At 32.8% G+C, this 23731-nt stretch overlaps 1 protein-coding gene across 1 annotated transcript; it reads right to left on the reverse strand.

Moving 5' to 3' along the window:
- Positions 1-194: 194 nt before the first annotated feature.
- LOC132554344 (chitin synthase chs-1-like) lies at positions 195-15491 on the reverse strand. Its single transcript, XM_060218651.1, has 21 exons — positions 14958-15491; positions 13685-14605; positions 12360-12506; positions 11674-11836; positions 11197-11345; positions 10306-10402; positions 9443-9639; positions 8824-8991; positions 7448-7703; positions 7001-7116; positions 6516-6636; positions 5983-6180; positions 5232-5319; positions 4726-4874; positions 4353-4462; positions 3935-4105; positions 3387-3537; positions 2878-2931; positions 2139-2297; positions 1647-1772; positions 195-526 (listed from the first exon to the last, which is right to left on the reverse strand). The coding sequence occupies exons 1-21, from the start codon at positions 15489-15491 to the stop codon at positions 195-197; spliced, it is 4407 nt and encodes a 1468-aa protein (XP_060074634.1).
- Positions 15492-23731: the final 8240 nt, after the last annotated feature.

Raw genomic sequence — 23731 nt, forward strand, 5'->3', positions numbered from 1 at the left:
ATGGCTGATACACTACGTAACATCTCTATTATTTAATACAAACGCGTGTCACTTATGTATTTAACGAAATACGTTAAACTGGACATGTGTAAACATCAGAAGCAACTTTACTCTGACATTTCAGAATAACCGGACATGCACGTCAACCAATTTGATTCACCTGATGGACTTTTTCCCCTTCCTAGTGGAAATATTTAACTATTTTCCAGAAGGCTCAACATATCTTCTCCTGCTTTCGGGTTTTTTTTCTTTCTAAAAAAGTTAAGAGGAGAATTAAACATTGTTTTGATTTTCATGTTTCCCTCCTTTGCAAAGCTTAAAGCCCTTTTGTGAGCGGCTTTGATGTCATTTAACGATAGGTCCACTTTTATGTCTCGAAGTTTCCATGCGCTTAACCGATTGTATGACTGTCCAAACTTGTAAGGGGCACGTGCACAAAAGTGACCCAATGTGATGGCGCGATGTACTACCATACCGATAAATTGGATTACAAAGAGGGACACAAAGACACTCAGGAACAATAATCCTGAAAAGTAAAAATCATTCATTGGATATATTTGTTATAACAGGTAATAGTAACTGTGATAAAGATCCTACCTATTTGATAATACTGACATAGATAAAGACCCTACCGAATCGATAATACTGACATAGATAAAGACCTACCGAATCGATAATACTGACATAGATAAAGGCCTACCGAATCGATAATACTGACACAGATAAAGACCCTACCGAATTGATAATACTGACATAGATAAAGACCTACCGAATTGATAATACTTACATAGATAAAGACCTACCGAATTGATAATACTGACATAGATAAAGACCTACCGAATTGATAATACTGACATAGATAAAGACCTACCGAATTGATAATACTGACATAGATAAAAACCCTACCGAGTTGATAATACTGACACAGATAAAGACCCTACCGAATTGATAATACTGATATAGATAAAGACCCTACCGAATTGATAATACTGACATAGGTAAAGACCTACCGAATTGATAATACTGACATAGGTAAAGACCCTACCGAATTGATAATACTGACATAGATAAAGACCTACCGAATTGATAATACTGACATAGATAAAGACCTACCGAATTGATAATACAGACATAGATAAAGACCCTACCGAATTGATAATACTGACACAGATAAAGACCCTACCGAATTGATAATACAGACATTCTATCAAAACTATATGGAATGGTTATCCTTTTTTATCATTCATCAATAAAAATACTTATTCATTGCATGTTGCGTTCAAAAGAACGGACAACTATTTGGTGTAATTTAAATAAAATCGGTCGAAAAATGAAGAATCTTCATTATCAAAGTCTCCATAATGACTTTTTATGACGTACATTTTTGTTCAAGTTACCCTCTCATCAGATACCAGTTGATGCTGAATCGTAAAACGAAACTCTATAACACATCATTCGTGCAAAAAAACCCATTGAATTCATCACCTTCTTTGAAATATAATACAATCAATAGATAAATGATCACCGGAAGTGCTTATATCATCTTTTACACGATATCGCTTATATCATTAACAATCGATATTATTAGCGTTAAATGATTGAGATATTTTACAAGTTGTCGCTTATATAATTAAGAATAACGTTACCTATGGGATCAGTTCCATACATCTTGAGCTCTAGTTTCGAGGCCAACGTTGACAGAAGAATGAGCCACAACATATTAGAAACAGCAAGGGTCATCAGAAAATTGTTCCTTAGTTCTCCAAGTTTTTCTGGAACAAAATGATGTATGTGATGTGAACTATCTAACTATACATGTGACACATGTAAACGGATAATTGATAGAAAGGGAAACACGCTTTAATTTGCTCTCGTATTATCATCCAAGGAGGAAAATGCAGCCGGAAAGCAATTTAAATACATATATGTCATGTAGAACTCGCAATTTCCAAAACTAAGCAAAGTGACCAAAATACAAATCCGTTTAAGGTGCATGTGTCAAATGACTTGTCATTTTATTCTCACCTGAGCATTTGTAATTCTGCCAAAACCGGCTATTTATTCGTTTAAGACTATATATTTGGGGATATATGAAAAATACTTCATATTTTCTAACCATGGGACAACATTTTACGTACGCATGAGGTCTTCCGTGTGTCCGAAGGCAGCGGATCCTGGTTGTAGACATGTGTCACGTAATGTGATCCAGAAAGCATGCTCATCAGGGTTTATAATCGACAACTCAAAGAAGGCTAATGCATTCAATCCTCGTTTCACTTCTATTCGCTTCAGCTCCTCTATAACACATTGAATAATTTTCTCTTATACTTGGATTAAAGAATGTATTTTTTAAGTTTGCTGTACTGTGAATTAATTCTTTATCATTATAAAAAAGAGATTGGTGCTGAAAACTGACAACAAAAAGAATAGTGCATTGCAATCAAACAAAAATAAGGCTATTGAAATTTTAAAAATGTCAATATTAAAAGGAATTCAAAGTTTAAAAAATTTCAATGCAATGGTGATTGATGAAAACGCTGTACAAATATCAAATCTTTTAAGAATCGTCCGGAGTTCCTGTATCATAATCAACTTACCTGTGGTCGGATTACCTGTATCATAATCAACTTACCTGTGGTCGGATTACCTGTATCATAATCAACTTACCTGTGGTCGGATTACCTGTATCATAATCAACTTACCTGTGGTCGGATTACCTGTATCATAATCAACTTACCTGTGGTCGGATTTCCTGTATCATAATCAATTTACCTGTGGTCGGATTTCCTGTATCATAATCAACTTACCTGTGGTCGGATTTCCTGTATCATAATCAACTTACCTGTGGTCGGATTACCTGTATCATAATCAACTTACCTGTGGTCGGATTTCGAAGTTGTTTGATTGCCATCAAAAGTCGTGCAATATGACCTAATAAACAAAGTATAGCGTATTTCAATTAATTAATGAAGTATAAACCACAGTAAGATAGAAACAATAAAAAGACTGAAGGTAATTCAATAAAAAATGGAGAAACATATTACATAAAATTAGTAATTTATAACAAAAAATCAACCAAATACATTTTTGAGCACTTGCTGTAAACAACAAGCATGGTAAATTGATCAATGAAATAATAGTAAATTTATATAGACAATGCGTATTGTGTTAAAGTAAATCTCTCTATATGTTCGGTGTTATTTTTTCTCTGGCCTCCTGCATTTCCTTTAGACTTCCAATATAACAGATGAGTCAAATATTCACGACTCGAGTAAATTAAAACTTTATATTAGATAATGATTTTAAGCGTGAATCCAGCAAAGAATAGATTCCAATTAAGGTGTTACAATCTGTATTAACGCCGGCTACATGACTATTTAACGCACCTGCTTTAGTTATCTTTAACTCCGTTTCGATTTCTTTCCTTGAGAAGGATTTCAATACTTCCAAATCTTTTGCAGTGATGATTTTGTTGTTTTCGAACCTATCAAAGTACTGCTCAAGGCCAATATCATGAAGCCAGTCTTTCACGTTGTTCTAGAATTAAAGAAATATCGATTGAAGCATTCAATTTTCAGTTAAAATAATCATTAGGACAATTTTCATGTAGACCTATATCAAAAATAACGACATGTTAATACTATACAAAAATTGTAGACAACATGTAAACTAGGCTCTGAGGGAAAATGTACTTAAGATAGTTATTGAGCATTACATTTTACGACAGACATGTATTTACATCCAATCTAATGTAGCATTATATTGAACATAATACATATATTTATAGTAGAATAATTGCAAAAACATTATTATATAATGCAAGATAATAAAATTAGAAATTATGAGAAACAGTGAGAGGTGATCTGCAATGACCAATTTTCCTAAATGTATACAATAATGGTGCAAATTTCATTTTTTCGCATGAAATATTTACCGGAACTTTGACCTCAATACGGAAGTCTGGGAGATCGCGTATTATCTCGAGTAAAAACGTGACGTGAGCTTTTTTTCGGATTCCGATGTTTTTCAAATCTTTCTCATTCATCCCACTGATATACAGAGTATTGTCGAATCCGTGCTTTTTGAAAAGAGGTCCATATTCATCCTGTTAGAAAATAAAATGGCAAACATCAATATCAAACAGATACATGTTCAATATTTTTTTTCATTGTTTACTTATAGTGATCACGGGACATTACAAATGACACCTTTGTAGCATGATGATCATTTGTCATGTTCAAGATATTCTCCCTATGTGTTAAGTAACACTATAACTATATAGTACTGAAAGGTCAATACCATAAGTCATTAAGTACACGAAGATAATTAAACTGATATAGAATTAGGACTACCTTGAAGTCAGTGTCAAGCCATTGATCCACCGTCATGGGAATAGGTTCCGGTAGAAGATGTGGGGCTTGTTCCTTAGCAACACGGTCCGTGATATTTACGATTTTCTTTGCTGTTAGAAATTAATGTTGGTTAGTGTAGATCACATCTTACGGTTTGTCGTTTCTCTGTATATATGACAATCTAGCTTTTGATAGAATGAAATGTCCATAATTTACAGTTATATTCATCAATGGAATCCTGATATCAGATAAACTTTGTTTTGCACAAATGACACTTTATCATTGTACATTGTGCGAACTATGAGTGGACCTACCATAAAATGAGAAACAAAATTTGACCGTAATTAAAAACAAACAAACGAGAAATACCTACAATTTTTATCGTCCTTGGATTCGGCAATAACTAATTCCCTGAAATTGGAGTTGATTTTGTCGCTGGCTTCGGATAAAGAATTTTCCCGATGCCGATTTGTAGTCGATGTATTAGAGTCATGAGGATGAGATGCCTCCTTCTTGCAACAACTGTAAATGACAACAACATGTACTAAATTAAAAGTCATTCTTTCAATGAAACTTCTTAGTTGAATTTTGTTGTATAAATATGAGTGACAATGACACTGAAATCTAAATTACAAGTTTTCTGAGGAAATATTAGTGACAAAAACTGTTATAAACCGTTTTGAAGTGAAGATCTTTTTTCCTTTTATGTTTCAATTAGGTATCAATGTAAGCTGGTTGTTATAATCCTAAAATTTTCATTTCTAAGTTGAATAACTTATTGTTTAACAAATGTAGAAGCAGAACTACATGTTGAGCAATTATATGGCATGAAAGTTATTAATCAATATATTCTTTAATATTTTTAAAAAGTTTACTTACAAAAATATGGTTTTCATTTTCTCTCCGAATATTTCATACCATGTTCTGACGTCACCGAAGGAAATTGGCTCCTTTTCCTCCCGTGTTCCTGTTTTAGTATACAATTTGTTGGATCACAAATTCATATCGTTATCGGGACTTTTCTTGTAAACCATATTCGTTAAAAGAAAAAGTTGGTACCTGAATGGTGTATAGTTTTGGAGAAAAACAACTAAACAACTTTGTCATTACTGGTATTACCGACTTTCAATTGATATACAATGTTCTTTTATCAATGCATTTTTCTTTCTTTCTTTCCTATTTTTAACGATTTTTAAAAATCAGAATTCGGAAGTAGAAAAATGATAATAATAGTATCTTCTCTCTGAGGGTATTGTGCCATTATCGCTACTAAATTTTAATTGCATTTAGTATATCTTCATCGGTTCTTATTAACTGATATTCGGAGTGTTTTGTATATACTAAATAAAAACATTTACGTTCACTAAAATCCATAGCATCTGCCAAATAAGTGATCCCTTATGACCCGTTTGTGCTGTATGTACTTATGATAATCATAATGACGTAACATTCAATCACATCGTGCTGTATACACATTTTGATGACGTAATCGACGACCATCATTCACTAAAACACTTCCAAACCAAATTGATTACGCACCCCACGACAATATGTTGCTGTATGCAATATCAAGATGTTAATAACATACATCACGACAATGATTTGCTTAAAATGCTATAATGTGACGTACCCCAAGATCTGTCTGTGATATTGCACACACTGTAGATGTTGAGGATGAGGTATCCGGACGGAAGACACATGAGGTACCAAAAGCCGTGAAGGAGACACAGGAAGTCTCGTGGATGGAGGAGTCCTGCCAGTATGAAGAATGCGATCAAGATGCCTAGATAAAGACTGGTCATGGATATCTGTATGTCGGCACTGATATCTGGTCAGGAAAAAAGGAAAACTGACTTTAGAGATTATAGAGGTCGTTAGATAAAATGAAAGGCAATTATTGATTATTGTTTATAAAAACGAGTGATATATACACGTTTTTTCGATAATCTAATAATATAAAGGTGACAATGTGTTTTGTGATTCCAACTGACAGGCAAAATCGAAATATCCATCACACATTATCAACATGACTACCAGAACAGAATAGAACAAAGCTGAATAAATATCAGATCACTGAATCTGCTTTCAAATGCACGATAATCAGCCCGTTTTAACATACGTAAACACATAAAGTTCTAGATGATACTGGAGGATATTTGGTACCTGACGCATCAATCTTCCCGCCATGTAAATGATTTTCTAGATCCTTCACCACTTGTTGGGCCGTACCAACAGCAACTGCCATCATAACGCATGCGTACAGAAACGTGAGGAACTTTGCTATCTGAATATGTAGAGGTATTGGCATTTTATAATGAATAATCATAGGCAAGATGAAATAAAATGAGAGTTAACACAGTCGATACTAATTCTGTTTAGTATGTTGACATATTCCTCGGTTAATATTTAATGAGTATTTGTTTCAGTGATTGGACATTCACGTGATATAATCATGGTAGGCCAAGTTATTTTGTTTCAAAAACGTGACTTTTACTTCATCATGATTTCATTTTGCTATACTATTACTTTCCTGGAGTTTTGGAAACTTTCACGTATCTAGCTTTGATCATCAACAATTTGAACATAGGATAATACATGTATCAAACTGATGACATCTTATCTGCATTTCTTGATTTTTGGTGACATACCTGTAGTTGAGTGTTATTGGAAAAGAATAGACAGAACATCGCAAACATCACGCATATCAGACACTGCAGGACGACGGTATACATCCCATCTAGGTTCCAGGCGTACAACAAACCACCTAGACAGACGTATATTAAAATATCAAATTTTTCGAAGAATACATCTCTTTTAAGGTAACTGCTATTTATCAGTGCAACTATGTTCCATATTCATGCAATGTATACTGATCTACCTGCAGATATGAAAACAATATCGACAAAATACGTCAAATATAGAACTACGGTATAATCTCATTGGAATTTTCATTCGCTGTACTGCCAAACTCTCATATTGCCATTTACTTTGCTGTTTTGACATCAGTTGTGTGAGTGTATATAGGATTAATCGAATGAGATACACTTACCAGTAGATTATTAAGACTAGTTTTACGTTTACAGTATAAAAATTACCTGATACAATCAGTACGATGACACTGGGGCTGATCAGGGTGGACAACAGAAGAAGGGCCTGGTAAATCAGGAATGGTAATGATACGCGATAATTAAACATACTAATCTTCTTCCACTCCTGAACCAGAAGCATAATGTTAGCAATAGTTGAGGCGATCCACCTCCTCCTCTGTTTGTAGAATTCTTCAAACTCCTCAGGACAATGTGTCCAGTTCTCCGCTGTAGCACAATACTCAATCCTCCATCCACTTTGGACCTAAATAGAAAAAAAGAAGCAGTAGATACACATATGTAACAATCTGACACACGGGAGGCTATTTTCTCATTATTATTCAATGTCATTTGTAATTGTAAAGGCCAAATTTGTTAATAAGTGATCAGTGCGTTGAAGGAAAAATAAGATCAAGATTTAACCGTTGGTAAATTACGTCAAGCCCCCGCTGAGGCTGGTAAGAAAAACTCTATACTTGTTTACGGTGCAATTATATCGCGGTTGTCTCACAACATGGGTAGTTCACGGGAATTAAATTTCGGGCATGTATACATGCTTATAACATAGATATTTTAATTTTTTGATTCTTTAATAAATGTTCCCTGGACATTTATTCTTGCACTACATCTTCATTAACCGCAAATGGAGCGAAATCACACATCGCGACTTTTAACAACTACACAATAATCAATGGTGAGAGAAGTTTTCAAATTGAATTTTGTGAATTCTTGAGCAAATTATCTTGATATATCAAAACATTAATATTTCCAATGGACTTTTTCGATAACTACTATTTCTAACGAACCATGAACTAATACGCTTTTGCTCTTCTTTGAAAAAAAAACACATTTGAAAAAAAAAATATAGAAAGAATGCTACACCTCAATAGATTTTGTGGTTTAACTTACTAGCATGATATTTTATAAACATATTTAAGAAAATGTTGAACTTGTTTCTTCTAAGGTCCCGTAAACAATGAAGACCCATCCTATTATGTCATGTTGCTTATGATATTTTTATTTGATAACTTGACATCGTGCGCTCTGCATACAACATCGATGTACAGAAAACATATTTAGAATGTACCGTGAATTTGTAGATTGGTTTTGTTACCATTATACACATTCTCAGAATCAAGAAATTGAATCATTTATCTACAAACAACACTATACCTAAGAAACTAAAATTAGACTTCAGTGAATCATCAAGACTATGTTAAATAACTGACATAGTAATTACTTCTGACGACATGATCTCAAAACTGAAGTGTGATAATAGATACGGTTATACTTAAATACAGGTAATAGATTTAATACATGTTTTACTATCTTTATATATGATATACAGATGTTTTCTATAAAAGTGTGTTTGTTGAAGTACTTACCAAGAGGGTACAGAACCACCTGTCTTCCCCCATGTCTTTGGTGAGAAACTCAAAGGCCTTTTCCACTTCTGAAGCGTACGTAGTTACAATGTCCCTTATTGACCTGACTCTATAGACACTGAAACAGCCCGGCGCACACAAAACTGTGCCTAATACATGCTCAGCTGCCTGTAGACAACACATGGGTTTTCAGTTGTTACCATCGAAATATACAGATAGGTAATAAAGACAAGGATTGAAAAATCGTGATTACATTTTTAGTTTTGTAGAATGAGAATGAGTAGCATCGGAAACATAGGAAAACAGATATGTTATTAATTTGACCTTTAGTATTGGTGTCAATTTTTTTGTTCAATAAGTTATCCATATATTTAACACAAATTACACAAATCAACATTTGTTATATTTACTTGCATTGGTGAGATATAGGTTATGTGGAAGTGAATTCATTCAACAGGTATCACTGAACTATTCCTCTACGCCTTTTGACCAATTAAGATGAACCGAGGTTGAGATGCACCGCTTCCGCTCGAGTCGCTGTATGTTGGTATATGCTCTGTGTACAGACCTCTAATTGGCGAAGTTAACTTAAGCACTAACAGTTAAAGAAACGACTCACCTTCTGAAACCAATGTCCAATTGCGTATTCAAATTTCTGGTACCAGACCAATGGACCGAAACCAACTGGATGAGTGCGCGCGCATACGGCGCCGACTGTGTTGTCACATATCATAAGATCCAACAGAGCGTCAACAGAGTTAGGCGAGAAATCAACATCAGCGTCCGTGGTCAGTATGAAAGCGTTATAATCGTCAACTGTAAATATGAAAATAATAAAAATAATCATTTGATCGTAATTACAAAAAAAAAAAAAAAAAAAACAAACAAACAAACAAACAAACAAACAATACCAACTTGTCAAAATAATCATGATCCATACTCAAATGCATAAAACTATCGCAAAATAGGATTAAACGAAAATTTACGAGGAGGTTCATGAAAAAAATACAAAGACAATAAGATCACGTGTTTTGACGACATCCGCCATGTAACTCTCGGACAATCCAAGTCAGTAATGTTACATTTTCAAAGGAGAACAAGGTATATAACGATGAAACCAACTGGCAAACTAACGAGCATCGAGCAGATCCAGCTTCCTATCACACACAGATATAAATTATTTCTCATTAAATCACTATGACGACCGTTAAACTTCCCTATAATTTGTATCACCCTGCACTTTTTGAAACTCTGTGTTCCAAGTTTGTCCGTCAGGCATATTGTGAATCAGTTGAATTCTTTCTTATGAAGTCATACGACATGGAACAATAAACGTAACATCTGTTGAAAATCTCTTTAAAAATGAATAAATTTTAGGTATGTAAAGGACAAAATCTGACCAAGTAAGTACTACAATTTGACAATTATGTATATTTTTCGAACGTATGTTCTTAAAGTGTCATTGCATTTTTATATATTTACCTTCATTGTTTCCGGAAGAATCATTGTTGTGCTTGACAAGGAAATCTAGTACATATGACATATACATGATCTGGCTCCATCTTTTTTTGTTTTTTACCTAAATAAATATTTAAAAAAAAACATTCTCAAGATCAGAATGTAAATGATAGAGACGGTACCATGCATCCATGAGAATCTATAACGTTGGTATTTAATAGATTTAAGTCAGGCTGACACATAGATTCAGTCAAAAAGATTTATCTGTACGTTAGATATTTCTTTTGTAACTGGACATACGCATAGAGGATAGGCATCTGGTTGACATCCATTTGATCAGTTGGTGAAAAATAGTTGCTACAACATATCCAAGATTCATTCTGTAGTATTAAGATATCTCTTGGATCTCGTTTTGATCGATTCCATGGGGTTGTGAAATAAATTACCACAATGTCACATTATGATTTATTGAATAATCATCATGTCTGTTGGTAATCTTAATCAATGTATATTCTGCAAATCTTGAGTATTTTTAATAACTTTTATTTAAAGTTCAACATCAAATATTTGTAAGGGTATTCTCCCCGTACAGAATCTGTACCTAACATATTCATACACTCAGATCAAAGTTAATCTAGTCAAATTCATGAACAAATGAAACAGGCTAAATTTGGTAGTTTCATATAGTTCAGCTTGTGTAGAAAGCAAAATACTTGTGATTAATATATCTTCATTCGATTAGTGTAAATATGTAAATTGTTTGTTTGTTGGCTGGGTCTATCGCCCCGTGTACAGCTAGGATCATATGAATAGTTGGGTATAAATGTGGCCTGGATGAAAAACTTCGGTAAACATAATGATTGTTAGCAATTGTCATCTTATAGTCAATGTATCGGGAAAAAACTAAATTCTCACCTTTCTATTGTCTTTAAGATGAATTGCAAATTTCATTTTGCGCGAGTTAAGTAAATCAGTATGTAAACCTGGCTCTCCTGTTGAAAGTTCCCATGTCAGTTTCATCCCGTACGGAGTCATAAATCTGTTACAACACGACGTATCACACCCTACAAATCGTATGTTATAGAATAAGGATCGAAAATAGTAAAATAAATGGACATTTCAAAAATAATAGACAGAAATATTTTCCGATTCAGTTCATTTCACCAATATTGTTGTCTGAATAGTCATATTTTCCTTGTCTCACCAATTTTTAAAATATGAATGTGTTACGCATGTCGTTATTTTCTTATTGAAGCAAATACCTATTTGGTATTACAGTATCTAATGCCATTTCAGCATTGAAAGATGCTTTTCACTTGTATGTCTCCTGTTCAATCCTAATATTTCATTGTAGACATCAATATTAAGGCGATTTCATTCTCTATGAGTTACCTAGAGTATCTGGTAGTAGACTGATGAGCTGCAGAGCGAAGTCAGTTGGTGTTTTATCCTTTACGCCTCCGTCAAAGAAAATATGTGACTCATAATACTTGTCAGAGTAGGATTTCTGTATCCGATGAATGGATTTTAGCAATTGCTTCATTTCATTCCTTGTCTGTCAAAACAGGGCAGGCTCATATGTTAACGTTATATGTCCAAATATGACAATTATTTATCAATAAACATGATTGGAGGTTTATTGCATGTGTGATAACGTCTTATTAATTTATATATTTTGTTCTTAGAAATATGTCTTTTTATATCTAATACAATCCCTTTCTCCTGCTCAATTCAATTTTCTGTTTCCAATGTAAAACACTATTTTGTTGAATCTTATTGCGAAGGTAAACTATAATGTTGCCTATTGTTTTCTATTTCGTTGTTCGTAAGCGTGGGTTGAGTGTTACGAATACGTTCAAATTCATATTCTATTCAAATATATATTTTTTCAATTACTAGTTCAAAGATATCAGGATCTTGTTCATGGAAATTCAACTGTCTTAGGAAAGAACGTTTTGTCTCAGTAACTTAAAATATACAACCATTATACTGTAGATGATAGAAAGTTTTTCATTTTTGTTGTATTCTTTTCCTTCACGTCTTGTACAAATTGATATTCCTACGTCAGATGACCTTACCTCCCTGTACATCGTTGTACATATGTAAACTTTTATTTTCTTTGCGACACACTTTGGCGTCTCTCGCCGCTCTGTTAGCCGATTACGTCTTGACACCAAAAGCCATTCCATTAGCAAAATACCAGAAAATGTAGGAAGCCAGAAAATCTGTCAAGTGCCATAAAATTTTATTTGAATATTTAAAGGAGAATAACACCAACGAATTCATGAATTTGACGTGCTAATCATTCTAAAACTTTCTCTTGTCGTTTAGACTGTTTTAATAATCATTTAAATATATTGTTTAGCAGCATTTAAAAACAAGCTCCTTCTATAGACCGTCATTTACCTGTATATAATGCTTTATTGAATTGTTTTGGTATTATCAATAAGACTTGGGAACAAAATGATATACACTAAGTAGATAGAGAAGACAAAGTAGATAAGAAACGAAAGACAATGAAAACATAATGCTATATAAAACATTCATTGAGCAATTGACAAAACACCAACATCAATCTCTTCATTATAATCTACACATATCAATCGTATATTAGCAACAAAACAAATTAACTCTGTTCGATTGGCGATGGTAATGGGAAAAGATACACTCAACTCAAAAAAGGATTGCCATTAGCGAAAAGATATTTAGCCCATTTATCGGACGTAACCATAGCAACATGCTTAATCTATTTAATTTTCAAATTCTTAAGATATTGAGATACTGAAAAGACATTCAATCATCGCCACTAAAATACGAAACATCCATAATGCTGTTGTTACCGAGCATCAGCAATTAAATAAGATATTTCAATAATACTAGTGCGAAACCAAAATCAGACATTTCCATCTCGCTGTTGTGAGCCATTGCAATAATGCTATTGTAACCGAGCACCACCAATAACATAAGATCTTTTCACATTGCTAGTGCAACTTATCATCGATACTTAAATAAATCTATATCGCTATTTTAACTGGACATCACCAATAAAATAAGACATTTCCATAATCCTGTCGTAAACGAGTTTCACTAATCAAATAAGACATTTTCAAACTTGTAAAGTAACTTATCATCGAAACTTAACTAAGACATGTCCAAATCGTTATTGTAAGCGAGCATAACCAATATAATAAGACATTTACATATTGCTAGTACAACTATTTAACGACATTAAAATAAGGGATATCCAGATCGCTATTGTAACTGAGCATCACTTCACTAATGAAATAAAACATTTCCATAATGCTATTATAACCGAGCATCATCACTAAAATAAGACAAATCATCGACACCATAATAATTCATTTCAATAATATCAGTGTTTCTAAGAATAATTTATTCTTACCTCTGCTTCAGTACACAAGACGATGGTATTCGTGGTCCAAATTATCCATCCCAGTGAAATACACAAAGCTAGAAAGACACAGATAATTGCTGGGATGTTGAACATTAGCTTCTCGTGTTGACACATATGTAAGTTATCTGGATGAAGTAGGCTTGTTATTTCCTTACATGCAGTCTCAATAGACAAAATTGAGAAAATGACCGGAGTGGCTAAGACAAGAGGCAGGACAAAAGCTCCTCTCTGCATGGTGATGCGACATGCTATTGAGGAGATGAAGTATCCGCCAAACGTACAAAATAGATTAGTAAGAAGCATTTTGGGTTCAATGTGTTCAAAGTGCCAGTCTAATGAATCACGAAAGGATTCGATGGCATCCTCGTTTTTGTATTTGTCACTGTCGACGAAATGCAACAGCAAGGAAAATGCAACTATACAAGGCAAACGGCATGCTGATAGGATGATAGCGGATTTCCAAGAACATTGTGGTCGCCTAGTTACCAGGATGTCCCCTTTCTCTGTTATATCATGGAGTGGTGAATTTTGATCATCATCAGGTTTTTTGTTACCCTCATTTAAATTGATCAAACGTTTCTGTACTAAAGGTGACCATACAATGGTTAGGCAGATCACTGCAGCCGGGATAAGCCATAGATCTTTGAGGTTTCTGAGCATAAAACTGAAACCACCAATACATGAAAGAAGTGAAGCTAGCACCAAGAAGAAAATTGCAATTAAGCAAGCTAATTTTACAGAGCGAGGGTTGTCAGATTGTTCACGGGATCTAAGAATATAAGTTATTGGGAAAATGAAGAAGAGTGCTGTTGATAAAAGAAGGCCGTTGACGCCAAACAAATGTAAAGACAGGATCTTGAACGCAAAGACACATAATCCAAACGACTCCAAAACAGATGTCAAAAAAATCTGAAAAATATAAGAATATTCAATTGAATGAGAAATATATTATCCATATACTGAAATAATTAAATTTGATAATGAAAATAATTGAATTGTAAAAAAAAATGTTAAGTGTTTTGTACCTTTAAATGATTCCGGCTTTCCAATATTTTCCTTGAATTTGGTCAACTGTTTCATTGATGTAAAGCGCGTAATTATCTCTCATGTAATAATTCTGCAGTTTTGTTTTAAATATAACTTTAATTGGCCAACAGTTGTTTAATACATACTAAAAATGAAGCTACAATAACCTTAATTCATTGTTGACATTTGCTAATCAAGTTAAGTTCATGGGGACGTTTATAAATAATGTACGTACCCAGTTGATAGCTCGTTTGTTTGGCCATGGCATGTCATGTCGGCGCAAACCATTCCACAATGACCGAAGAAGGTTGAATACATTTGGAACAAAGAGAATAAGAAGTATCGTTGAAAAAGCTGAACACGATTCTTTGTTATCTGCCCCAGGTAGTCTTGCGGCAATCTCAATGAAAGAAAGGCTGCTTCCAACAATACAGCCAAGTCCGATCAGAGCAAAGATCAAGGTAACCACCCATTTAAAAATAACCACAACTTTAGAAGGTGACAAATCTAGGATTTCTTTTTTGCTCATTTCTCTCTCGACTTTGGACTGTTCATCCATGGTTAGTTGGAATGAGACGTCCTGAGATTGGTTGGATATAACGGACATCCGGGGAGAATTAGACACTTCTTCTTTTGGTGAGGCGATATTAACCATTGTAAACGAGCTTGACACGTCATGCTGAGAGGAGTTTCTTGTCAATGTTGTCTGTTCGACTGCTATTTCTGGATTGCAGTTCATTGTTAAGTGATGCTGATCCTCTTTAGTCATTGATAACTGATATATATTCCTCACTACAAGTCAAACGTAAAGAACTATCGTAAAGCGATATATGTAATAATGATACAGTTTTGCCTTTGTTTTAAAAGTTTGATTGAAAAAGTGTTGAATTTTGTAATAAAAAAATAACGGAAAGTGATTTAATGCTCGAGTTCAAATTCATTTGCCAGTTTTTGTGGCTACAGACAGAACAAGTGCTTTAGTTTTTGTTCGGTTGCTAAAACTGATCCGGAAAATATGAGCACGTAATGCATGTGTACGCTTTTGTCGAATTTTCTTTCGATATCGTTGTAACTTCAATAGTTCTACATCAAATAAGGTACATATTACATCCAAAGAGACACATGATAACTACTTATAACGTTGCTTATAAGTAAAAAAACTCAATACAGATTTATTTTCTTCACAGCAGATTTAATTTTATGATTTTCTTACATAACTAAGATTTAATTATGTATTGATAGTTTTGATTTCATTATAAGTAAACTCTGCGTGTGACAGCAAGTTAATATTCCTGTAACCTCAGGCTATCTGAGTATCTGTCCAGTTTTATAATGTACAGTAATGTTGTGAAATGTTTGTTGGAACGTGCTATCGGGAATTATTATCTACAAAATTTAATTGAATGAGCTCTGCACCGTCCAGGCAATATTGATATGAATACACGTTTATATACAGGATTGGAGATGGAATACTGTATCGTATCGAAACCTCTCACTTATTTTCATATGAATTGAAATTGTGTAATGTCTCGCTATAGAATTGCTTTGAGCGATAACAGTCGGTAATATTATACAACGTAACTATCGTACCATCATTCTTTACTAGGGAAGAACATGTTATTCAACGTTACCAATACATAACAATATAATAATTCTACAGGAAAAGCAATTTATTCGTGAATCATATTTGAAAACACCATCAAATAAAATTCTAGTCAATAATCTTTTGAGTTTATGTCATTTTAATTTTCAAATTTTCATTTTTTCTCATTTAATTCTAAAATTGGCGTAATGTATCAGTTTACTTTGTAAAAGTAATATTGTTCATGCGATTAAATGAAACTAAACAGAAGAAAATATTTCCTTAAGGTTATCAAATGAATATATAGCAAATTACGTTTTCTCCCTGATATGGAAACTTGATAAGTACGCGAGAACAAGGCGAAATAACAATAATATGTGTAATTTTAATGGAGAGGAAAAAAAATTACCGATACGATTACGATACATTGCTTTGAATGGTAGAACGTTAAATAATTTGAAATAAGTGAACAACATGTATAGTGTCAGAGTTGACAATGACAATGCACTAAATGAATCAAGATATGAAAATAATTATAACTTCCCTATGTGACACCGATCCTAAAATCTCTGATCATAGCCAGGAGTTTTCAATACGTAGGAGTTTCCATAATGTAAATAAAATGTGTATTTTCTGTAAATCTCTTAATTAGAAGCATATCATAATCGGCAATAACATTTTGTTTATGAAGTTTAGGTATTCGATTAAAACCGGGAAGTTTCTAATCAGTACCATGTATTCGTAATCCGACATGTTACAATGTTGAAGTATGACTAACTAATTTTTCTGGAAAGGTTAGATAATGAGTAAGTAGGATTTCCTTTGGTTATCACTCAAGTATATAGTGTATGCAGAAAAGAATAAAGTAATCTTTCATGTAATTATTAGTTCACTAAAATAATTATGTTTCATATTTATTTTATACATCTTCCCATTCATCATTTACATATTTTGCAGTATACGTATACCTAATTTTAAACCTAATTTATCTTGATTAATTCAAATGTAATCCTTATAGCAAGTTTATGTGTGGAAGAATTCTGTTTTGAATAAAATTTTTATTCACCAATAAAAGTATTTTTATCTTAGTGATATACTCTTTTATTTCATAGTCACATTGTATTAAATGCCATCGTTATACAATGACAACCAAGTCAAAGTTGAGATATAATTGCATATCTCAATTCGAAAAAAACGTTTTAAAATTCATGTTTTCGCTATAAAAATTCAAAAGAGAACATTGTTTACAGTTCATTAGTTCTCTTTTGGGTTTCAAGTTTGTATTGGATAGAATTTTCCAAAGTAAAAAATTGAAAAATAATAAAAGCAAAACAGAATTATTCCTATTGAAAATTACTTACAATTCTGCGACGTTCAATTGTAGTTCTGAGTTGAGTCAGGAGAAACAATGACTTTATCCTAAATCCATCTGATTACTTTTCCTTAGATAGTACACGCAAATACAAATCTTGCGTTAGATAAATAAGACACAAACTTGATTAAACTTTATCATAACGCTGTTTTATCACTTTAGGTCTAAATTTTGAAGCATAGGAGACTTCATCGAAATATGATTTCAAAAGCCAAAGAAGTTTTATTGGAAGGATAACAATATTGATTCATCAATAGATAAAGAGTTTTCGATAAAAAGTACTATTTTTCTGGTTGATCAGTTTGATGTTTTTTTAATAATACAAAGATAACAAAGACATGCTGAAATAAAACAGAAATTTTCATATGTAAAGATTACCATTTAATGATTATGACATCGGAAACATTCGAAATTTTAATTTATTCTTAAAAGTTACTTTATCTAAAGACATGATATTTCGACGGAAATTGAAATCACAATCACTACTTACAAATTTGATGAATAATTAATTATATCATTTAGAAAAAAATTCTCACCTTTAGAGGTATCAGTATCAACAGGGCAGGGATCTTTCTAGCACGAACTTGGCTTGACAGCGAGGCCGTTCTGGTTCAACAAGCATATATAGGTCGTTGGAAAGTCACGTGATCAAATGTCAATTGAATTGTGTCGTGTGATGACCATGAGGTCACTACATGCGATATAATCTGACATTACATCTTTATTGTTTTTATGTCTAAAGATTTTCTTCGAAGGGCATTCAGGTCGTGTACATATTGCATAGATAATTGTCTTTGACATGAAGTCATTTGCATGAATTATAAACCACTCCTATGTTCTGTTAGACGTTAGTTTGAGTACAAATTGTACAATTCATCTGGTAAGATTAATCAATTTTTTCGTTCTCTTCAAAAAAGTACATGCATTCCTATCAATATTTCTGTAGGAATTTGTGAAAAATTCAGTTAATCAACTCAGCACATTAAAGACATCCTGTTTTATCTGCAAAATTCTGGCGGGATTTGTTGTTCAATAATAAGTTAGACTTCACAGTATAGAGCCAAATAAATACTATAATTCTTCTATATATCATTTTACGATATTGAATAGATTAGTCTATTTTCTCTGTAAATACATCCATACATCCATTCATACTTACATATATATATATACATACATACATACATACATACATACATACATACATACATACATACATACCATTTTTTTCTTGAGAAACTGACCTTTGAACTATTAAGGTAGGTTAATATACTCTTATTGCATGGTCAAACGCTCTGATTCCTAAATGGAAATCGTCTCGCATACGATAACAAATAGGTCTTCAATACAAAACTGCTACGGGCATGGTCGGTAGATCCATTATACACATTGACATAATTGAATTATTCATCACAACAGTTATATTTCCTATAGAAAGGTATATTTAGAAAATCAAATGCATGATTAATGAAGCACTTTACAAAGAGAAATTATTTCAAAATGATGTATTTCTCGATTCAAATGTGTATAAATCAATGGAAATCCAGAAATGTGCTACTATGTGCTACCATGATAAGATCATTTACGATGATTCGCGAAAACGTTAATTTACTTTTAGAGTAGGATGCTATTTTCTTAGTTTTTTTTTTTTTTTTTTTTATCAGCTGACACATTACACAATTTTCTGTTTTTGGAATAAATTTTCTGTTTGACCGTGTCGAAAATCGTTATCTCGAAATTCATGTGACCGTGGAAATTTGTTTTGACTTATCCGAATTTCGACTCAAATAAAGTGTCCAGATAAGGTACAAACAGCGTAACTTAATTTGTTATTTGAAATCGCAGTAGATAAACAGAAGCAAATTTCTACTTTCTCCTTTTATTGTGTATAACCATAAAAAGACCAAAAATCTCGAGTTACCTATAGCTATCATATAAGTAACTGTGCAATAAGTGAATCACTTATAAGGCAGCCCTAGGTAACATTTACAACAGTTACATACTCGATTAGAACAATGGATGAAATCACAATCATGTTTAAGGTGAATATGTAAAATATGCTCAAAATTTAATTAATGGACCAGTAGAGTGTGGTGCATTTATAGAACGACTAATACAATGCAGGTATGTCAGCTGATTTAAAAAAAACAATTGTCATGGCCTTGATAGTCCGAAAGAATATTTAAAGTAAAAATTAAGAACTACAAACTACCTACAACTTCAGATAGTGATCCGACATTAAATCAATGATAATTTCTTCTACTAATAGGTTGTCTGCCCCTACACTAGTTTCAATTACGTTGAGTAAAAAGTGGCCTTTATACACAGTGAAACTCTCTAACACTATGATATAAATGATGGTAATTCTTGCCTTACATTTCAGTTAGATAATTATTCATCTGAATCTATATTCTACATTCTTATTCCTGGAATGCTTTCATTATTATTTAATATATTTAATTTTGATTGATGTGTTTGTGTACTTGTTTAAGTTGTACGGAGGGGGCTTTCATAGGCTCTGCCTGTTGCCCAATTACATTTGTCATCAACATAAAGACAATAAAATAATCTGAAATGAAAATACACAGTGAAACCTAGTATCATGGCTACACGGTTTCTATCCTTTTTAGACATGTCAATAAAAATATCAAACATATTTTATATCTTCACAGTAGATAAGTGTTCTTTTATAGCATGTTACCTTTCTAAGTTCAATTATATGAAATCGTGTACCTTGTGGGCCATCACGTGACGTTGTTATCGTAAGCGGTGGCTACATAACACAGAGAAAGAAATCGGATACTATCGAAGTGATCAGTTGTGTGTTAAAATTAGGTAAGTCTTTTACACTTTTCTGTGTATTCATTTAATGATAAATTTTAAAAGAACCAGAGGTTTTTTTCATTATTAAACAAGATATGTCACAGACTTCGTCATATATCATTAGTCTGTATCTATGTCTAAAGAAACCGAAGTTGGGTACGTCAATAAATGAGAATTTGCATTTTAAAGCAGATTTGATTCTATCTTAAAAATACTACGTTTACATCTTATCAGTATTTATATTTGTTAAATACACAGTATTATTACAGCGTTAATAATTATACTCATTATTCATCGCTTTGACCTTTATGAAGGTTTTGTTACATTGGAAACAGAAACTTTTTTCATCAAAAGCCGAGCGTTTGATTCGTCCTAGAGGAATAGAAGAGAAACCAAAAAGTATGCTGTGTTTCGAGAAATGTACATGAGAATATATATCATTTGTTGTACCTTCATACTGTCCTCAAATCTGTTCTTCAGTTGATATGGACATCGATATGACAAAATATAAACATTTATACAAGCTTATCAGTTTATCCTTCCACTAAAAGATCCATTTTTGTGCTGTGAAAATCAGTTTATCTTTGTCTTTGGTGTTATGTAATGCGCATGTATGTTAAACAACGAACCTAAATAGGGACCGGATATCTAGGCAATAGTGTTTGTAATAAAACTAAAACGCATTTATAAAGTATGATTTTTGTATGGAGGTAAACTTATATCATGTCTGTGATAACATAATACGTTTTAGTAAGTAACTGAGAGTTTCATAAAATATAGCACTACAATGATAGTGAGCAAATGCAGGTTTATCTATGGAAGAAAAAAAGGATATTTTCAAGGTCAGCCTTTTTATTTTTTTAACTGGGGAACAATACATAATGAGGTTTCCCCCCACATTTCACACTCTGACCTTTAAAAACTCATTCCATATTAAATTTATATCAGAAAGGTTTAGAAATACGACATTCAAGCTTATTACCTTGATAAGCTATTGTTTAAATATATACACAATAAACCCGTGTGATTTTTAAATTGGGTCAAGATGCACAGTAAATCATTCCTGAAACTTCCTGGTTAGTCAGTAGAAACTTTTTAAATAGACTAATTTGAATGATATTGTTTTCAGTTGTGGGTCTTAAGTGATTGAAAAAAAAAATTCTGACATATGTCTGGTTAATGCTTGTTCCAGTAGTACGAACCTGTAGAACTAAGGGATGTTCCCTTGTCATATGGCAATCACATAAAAAATGTGAGTGAGTGAGTGAGTGAGTGAGTGAGTGAGTGAGTGAGTGAGTGAGTCAGTGAGTGAGTGAGTGAGTGAGTGAGTCAGTGAGTGAGTACCACTCCATTACTGAGTCTTATCTAGATGTTCATTTGTATAACTAAAGCTTATTACATGTAACAATCAAACAGAAAATATATTTCCTTCTGTCCTATTGTGGTTGAGTATCTGATCAAGCCACTGGAACTTTTTCCATAGTTATTACATTATATATTATATTTTATTCTGTATATATTGCTTTTCTATTTTTTTATATTTCGTCGGTCATCACTTGATTCACATGATAAAAAATTATGTGTATGCAGAAAATGAAGTGAATCTCACTGATTTAATTGAATAAAGGTTACAGCTACAATTTGATTTGAAGGTTAGGTACTTCCATATGCCTTACGTTAGGATCGCTATAGCTATATGATAAGTTACCTACTGACTATTATGATTTGCAGGGTTTAGAATACAAATGTACGTATGCAATATTTATACAACAAGTTTAATCACATATCATTGGTCTCGATCAAATATCTATATCGTGACGAGTGGGAGGGGTACGGCGTTTTACGAATAACAATGACGGTCTATTCATATACACTGAAACTGCATGCAATAAACCGAAAGTAAACACTTATACTAGCATACTATATAAAGATAAAACTATTCTACCACTATAAATTCCACTATGTTTGTGTTGTGAAAACTCAATATATCTTTGTCGTTATATAATGAAAAGATAAGCTGAACCAGAAACCTGGATAGGGATTAGATATCTAACCACATAGTGTATGTCATATATCATTGTATTCCGAAGTCTGATTATTTAGGTAAATGTACATTAACTGGCAATACAATTGAAAAGTCCGTAATTATATAATAAGCTTCATGGGAAGTAACTGAAAGTTTTAAAACAAGATAATTTATATGTTACTAAATAATAGTGCGGAAATGCAGGATTATCTATTTTTAAACAAAGCTAATTTTCAGGATTGGATTATTCTAAGGTCGACTTGTTTTCAGGTTTTTAGCGTATATCAAGGACAACACATAATGAAATTACAGCACAATTCACTATTGGGCCTTTCAAGCGATGCACTAAAATGCATTTGCTAAGAGTATGTTATCTCATAAATTTACAAATTTACAAAGCTATTACATTCAAGCTGGTGTTGTTTAAATATGTACAAACCCCAAGGTGCACAATACATCATTCCCCTAACTTCTAACTTATTCAGTAGAAACTGTTTAAATAGACTCATGCAGGGTTTCAAATTTAAATTAACTTCTCAATTATTCAGTAGAAACTGTCCAAAGATACTCATGCAGGGTTTCAAATTTGAATAATATTGTTGAAAATAATTAACTTCCAACATATGCAAAGTAGTTTCATCCAATTATTGAGAGTAATCCCGATATTAGTTCGTCAAGTTACAATCAAATAGAAACTATATTTATATTTGTGCAAATGAGTTTGAGTAAGAAATCCAGCTAACCTCACTTATTTATTAATTCCGTCTCCCTTTTCCAATTCCTCCAATTCCAATAATCGCATGAATATACTAAATCTAGCTCCCTCCTCCAATCCCAATAATCCACTTTATCAAGGACCTTTCTTAAATCCCTTATATCCTATTATCTACAAATTCCAGCTCCTTTTTCTAATTCATCCAATCTTACTTATCCCACTTCCCACTAACTTCACCCCCTTTATGCAGTCTTACTAATCCCACTATTCAACTAATCCATCTCCTTTCGCCAATTATTTGAATCCCTCTATTCGACTAACTCCATTCCCTTTCTCCAATCTTACCAATCCAACTATTACACTAAGTAATGTCACGTTCTCAAAGAAGAACAACGGAAATCATAATAATGGGAAAATGTTCCAGGATATTGAATCAAATGTGACATGTAAATACAAAAGGTTAGGGTTGCAAGGATATATTGTTATCAATG

Source organism: Ylistrum balloti, unplaced genomic scaffold (genome assembly GCF_031769215.1).
Source record: "Ylistrum balloti isolate Yb309-2 unplaced genomic scaffold, AGI_CSIRO_Ybal_v1 Utg370392, whole genome shotgun sequence".
NCBI lineage: Eukaryota > Metazoa > Mollusca > Bivalvia > Pectinida > Pectinidae > Ylistrum > Ylistrum balloti.

Excerpts from the sequence above, each read along its gene's own strand:
- LOC132554344 (XM_060218651.1), bottom strand. The coding sequence starts at position 15,491 with ATGACTAAAGAGGATCAGCATCACTTAACAATGAACTGCAATCCAGAA. Across the intron at positions 14,606-14,957 it reads ACAAACGAGCTATCAACTGG|ATTTTTTTGACATCTGTTTT; the intron begins GTACGTACATTA and ends TATATTTTTCAG. Across the intron at positions 4,106-4,352 it reads GGCTTGACACTGACTTCAAG|GATGAATATGGACCTCTTTT; the intron begins GTAGTCCTAATT and ends ATTTTCTAACAG.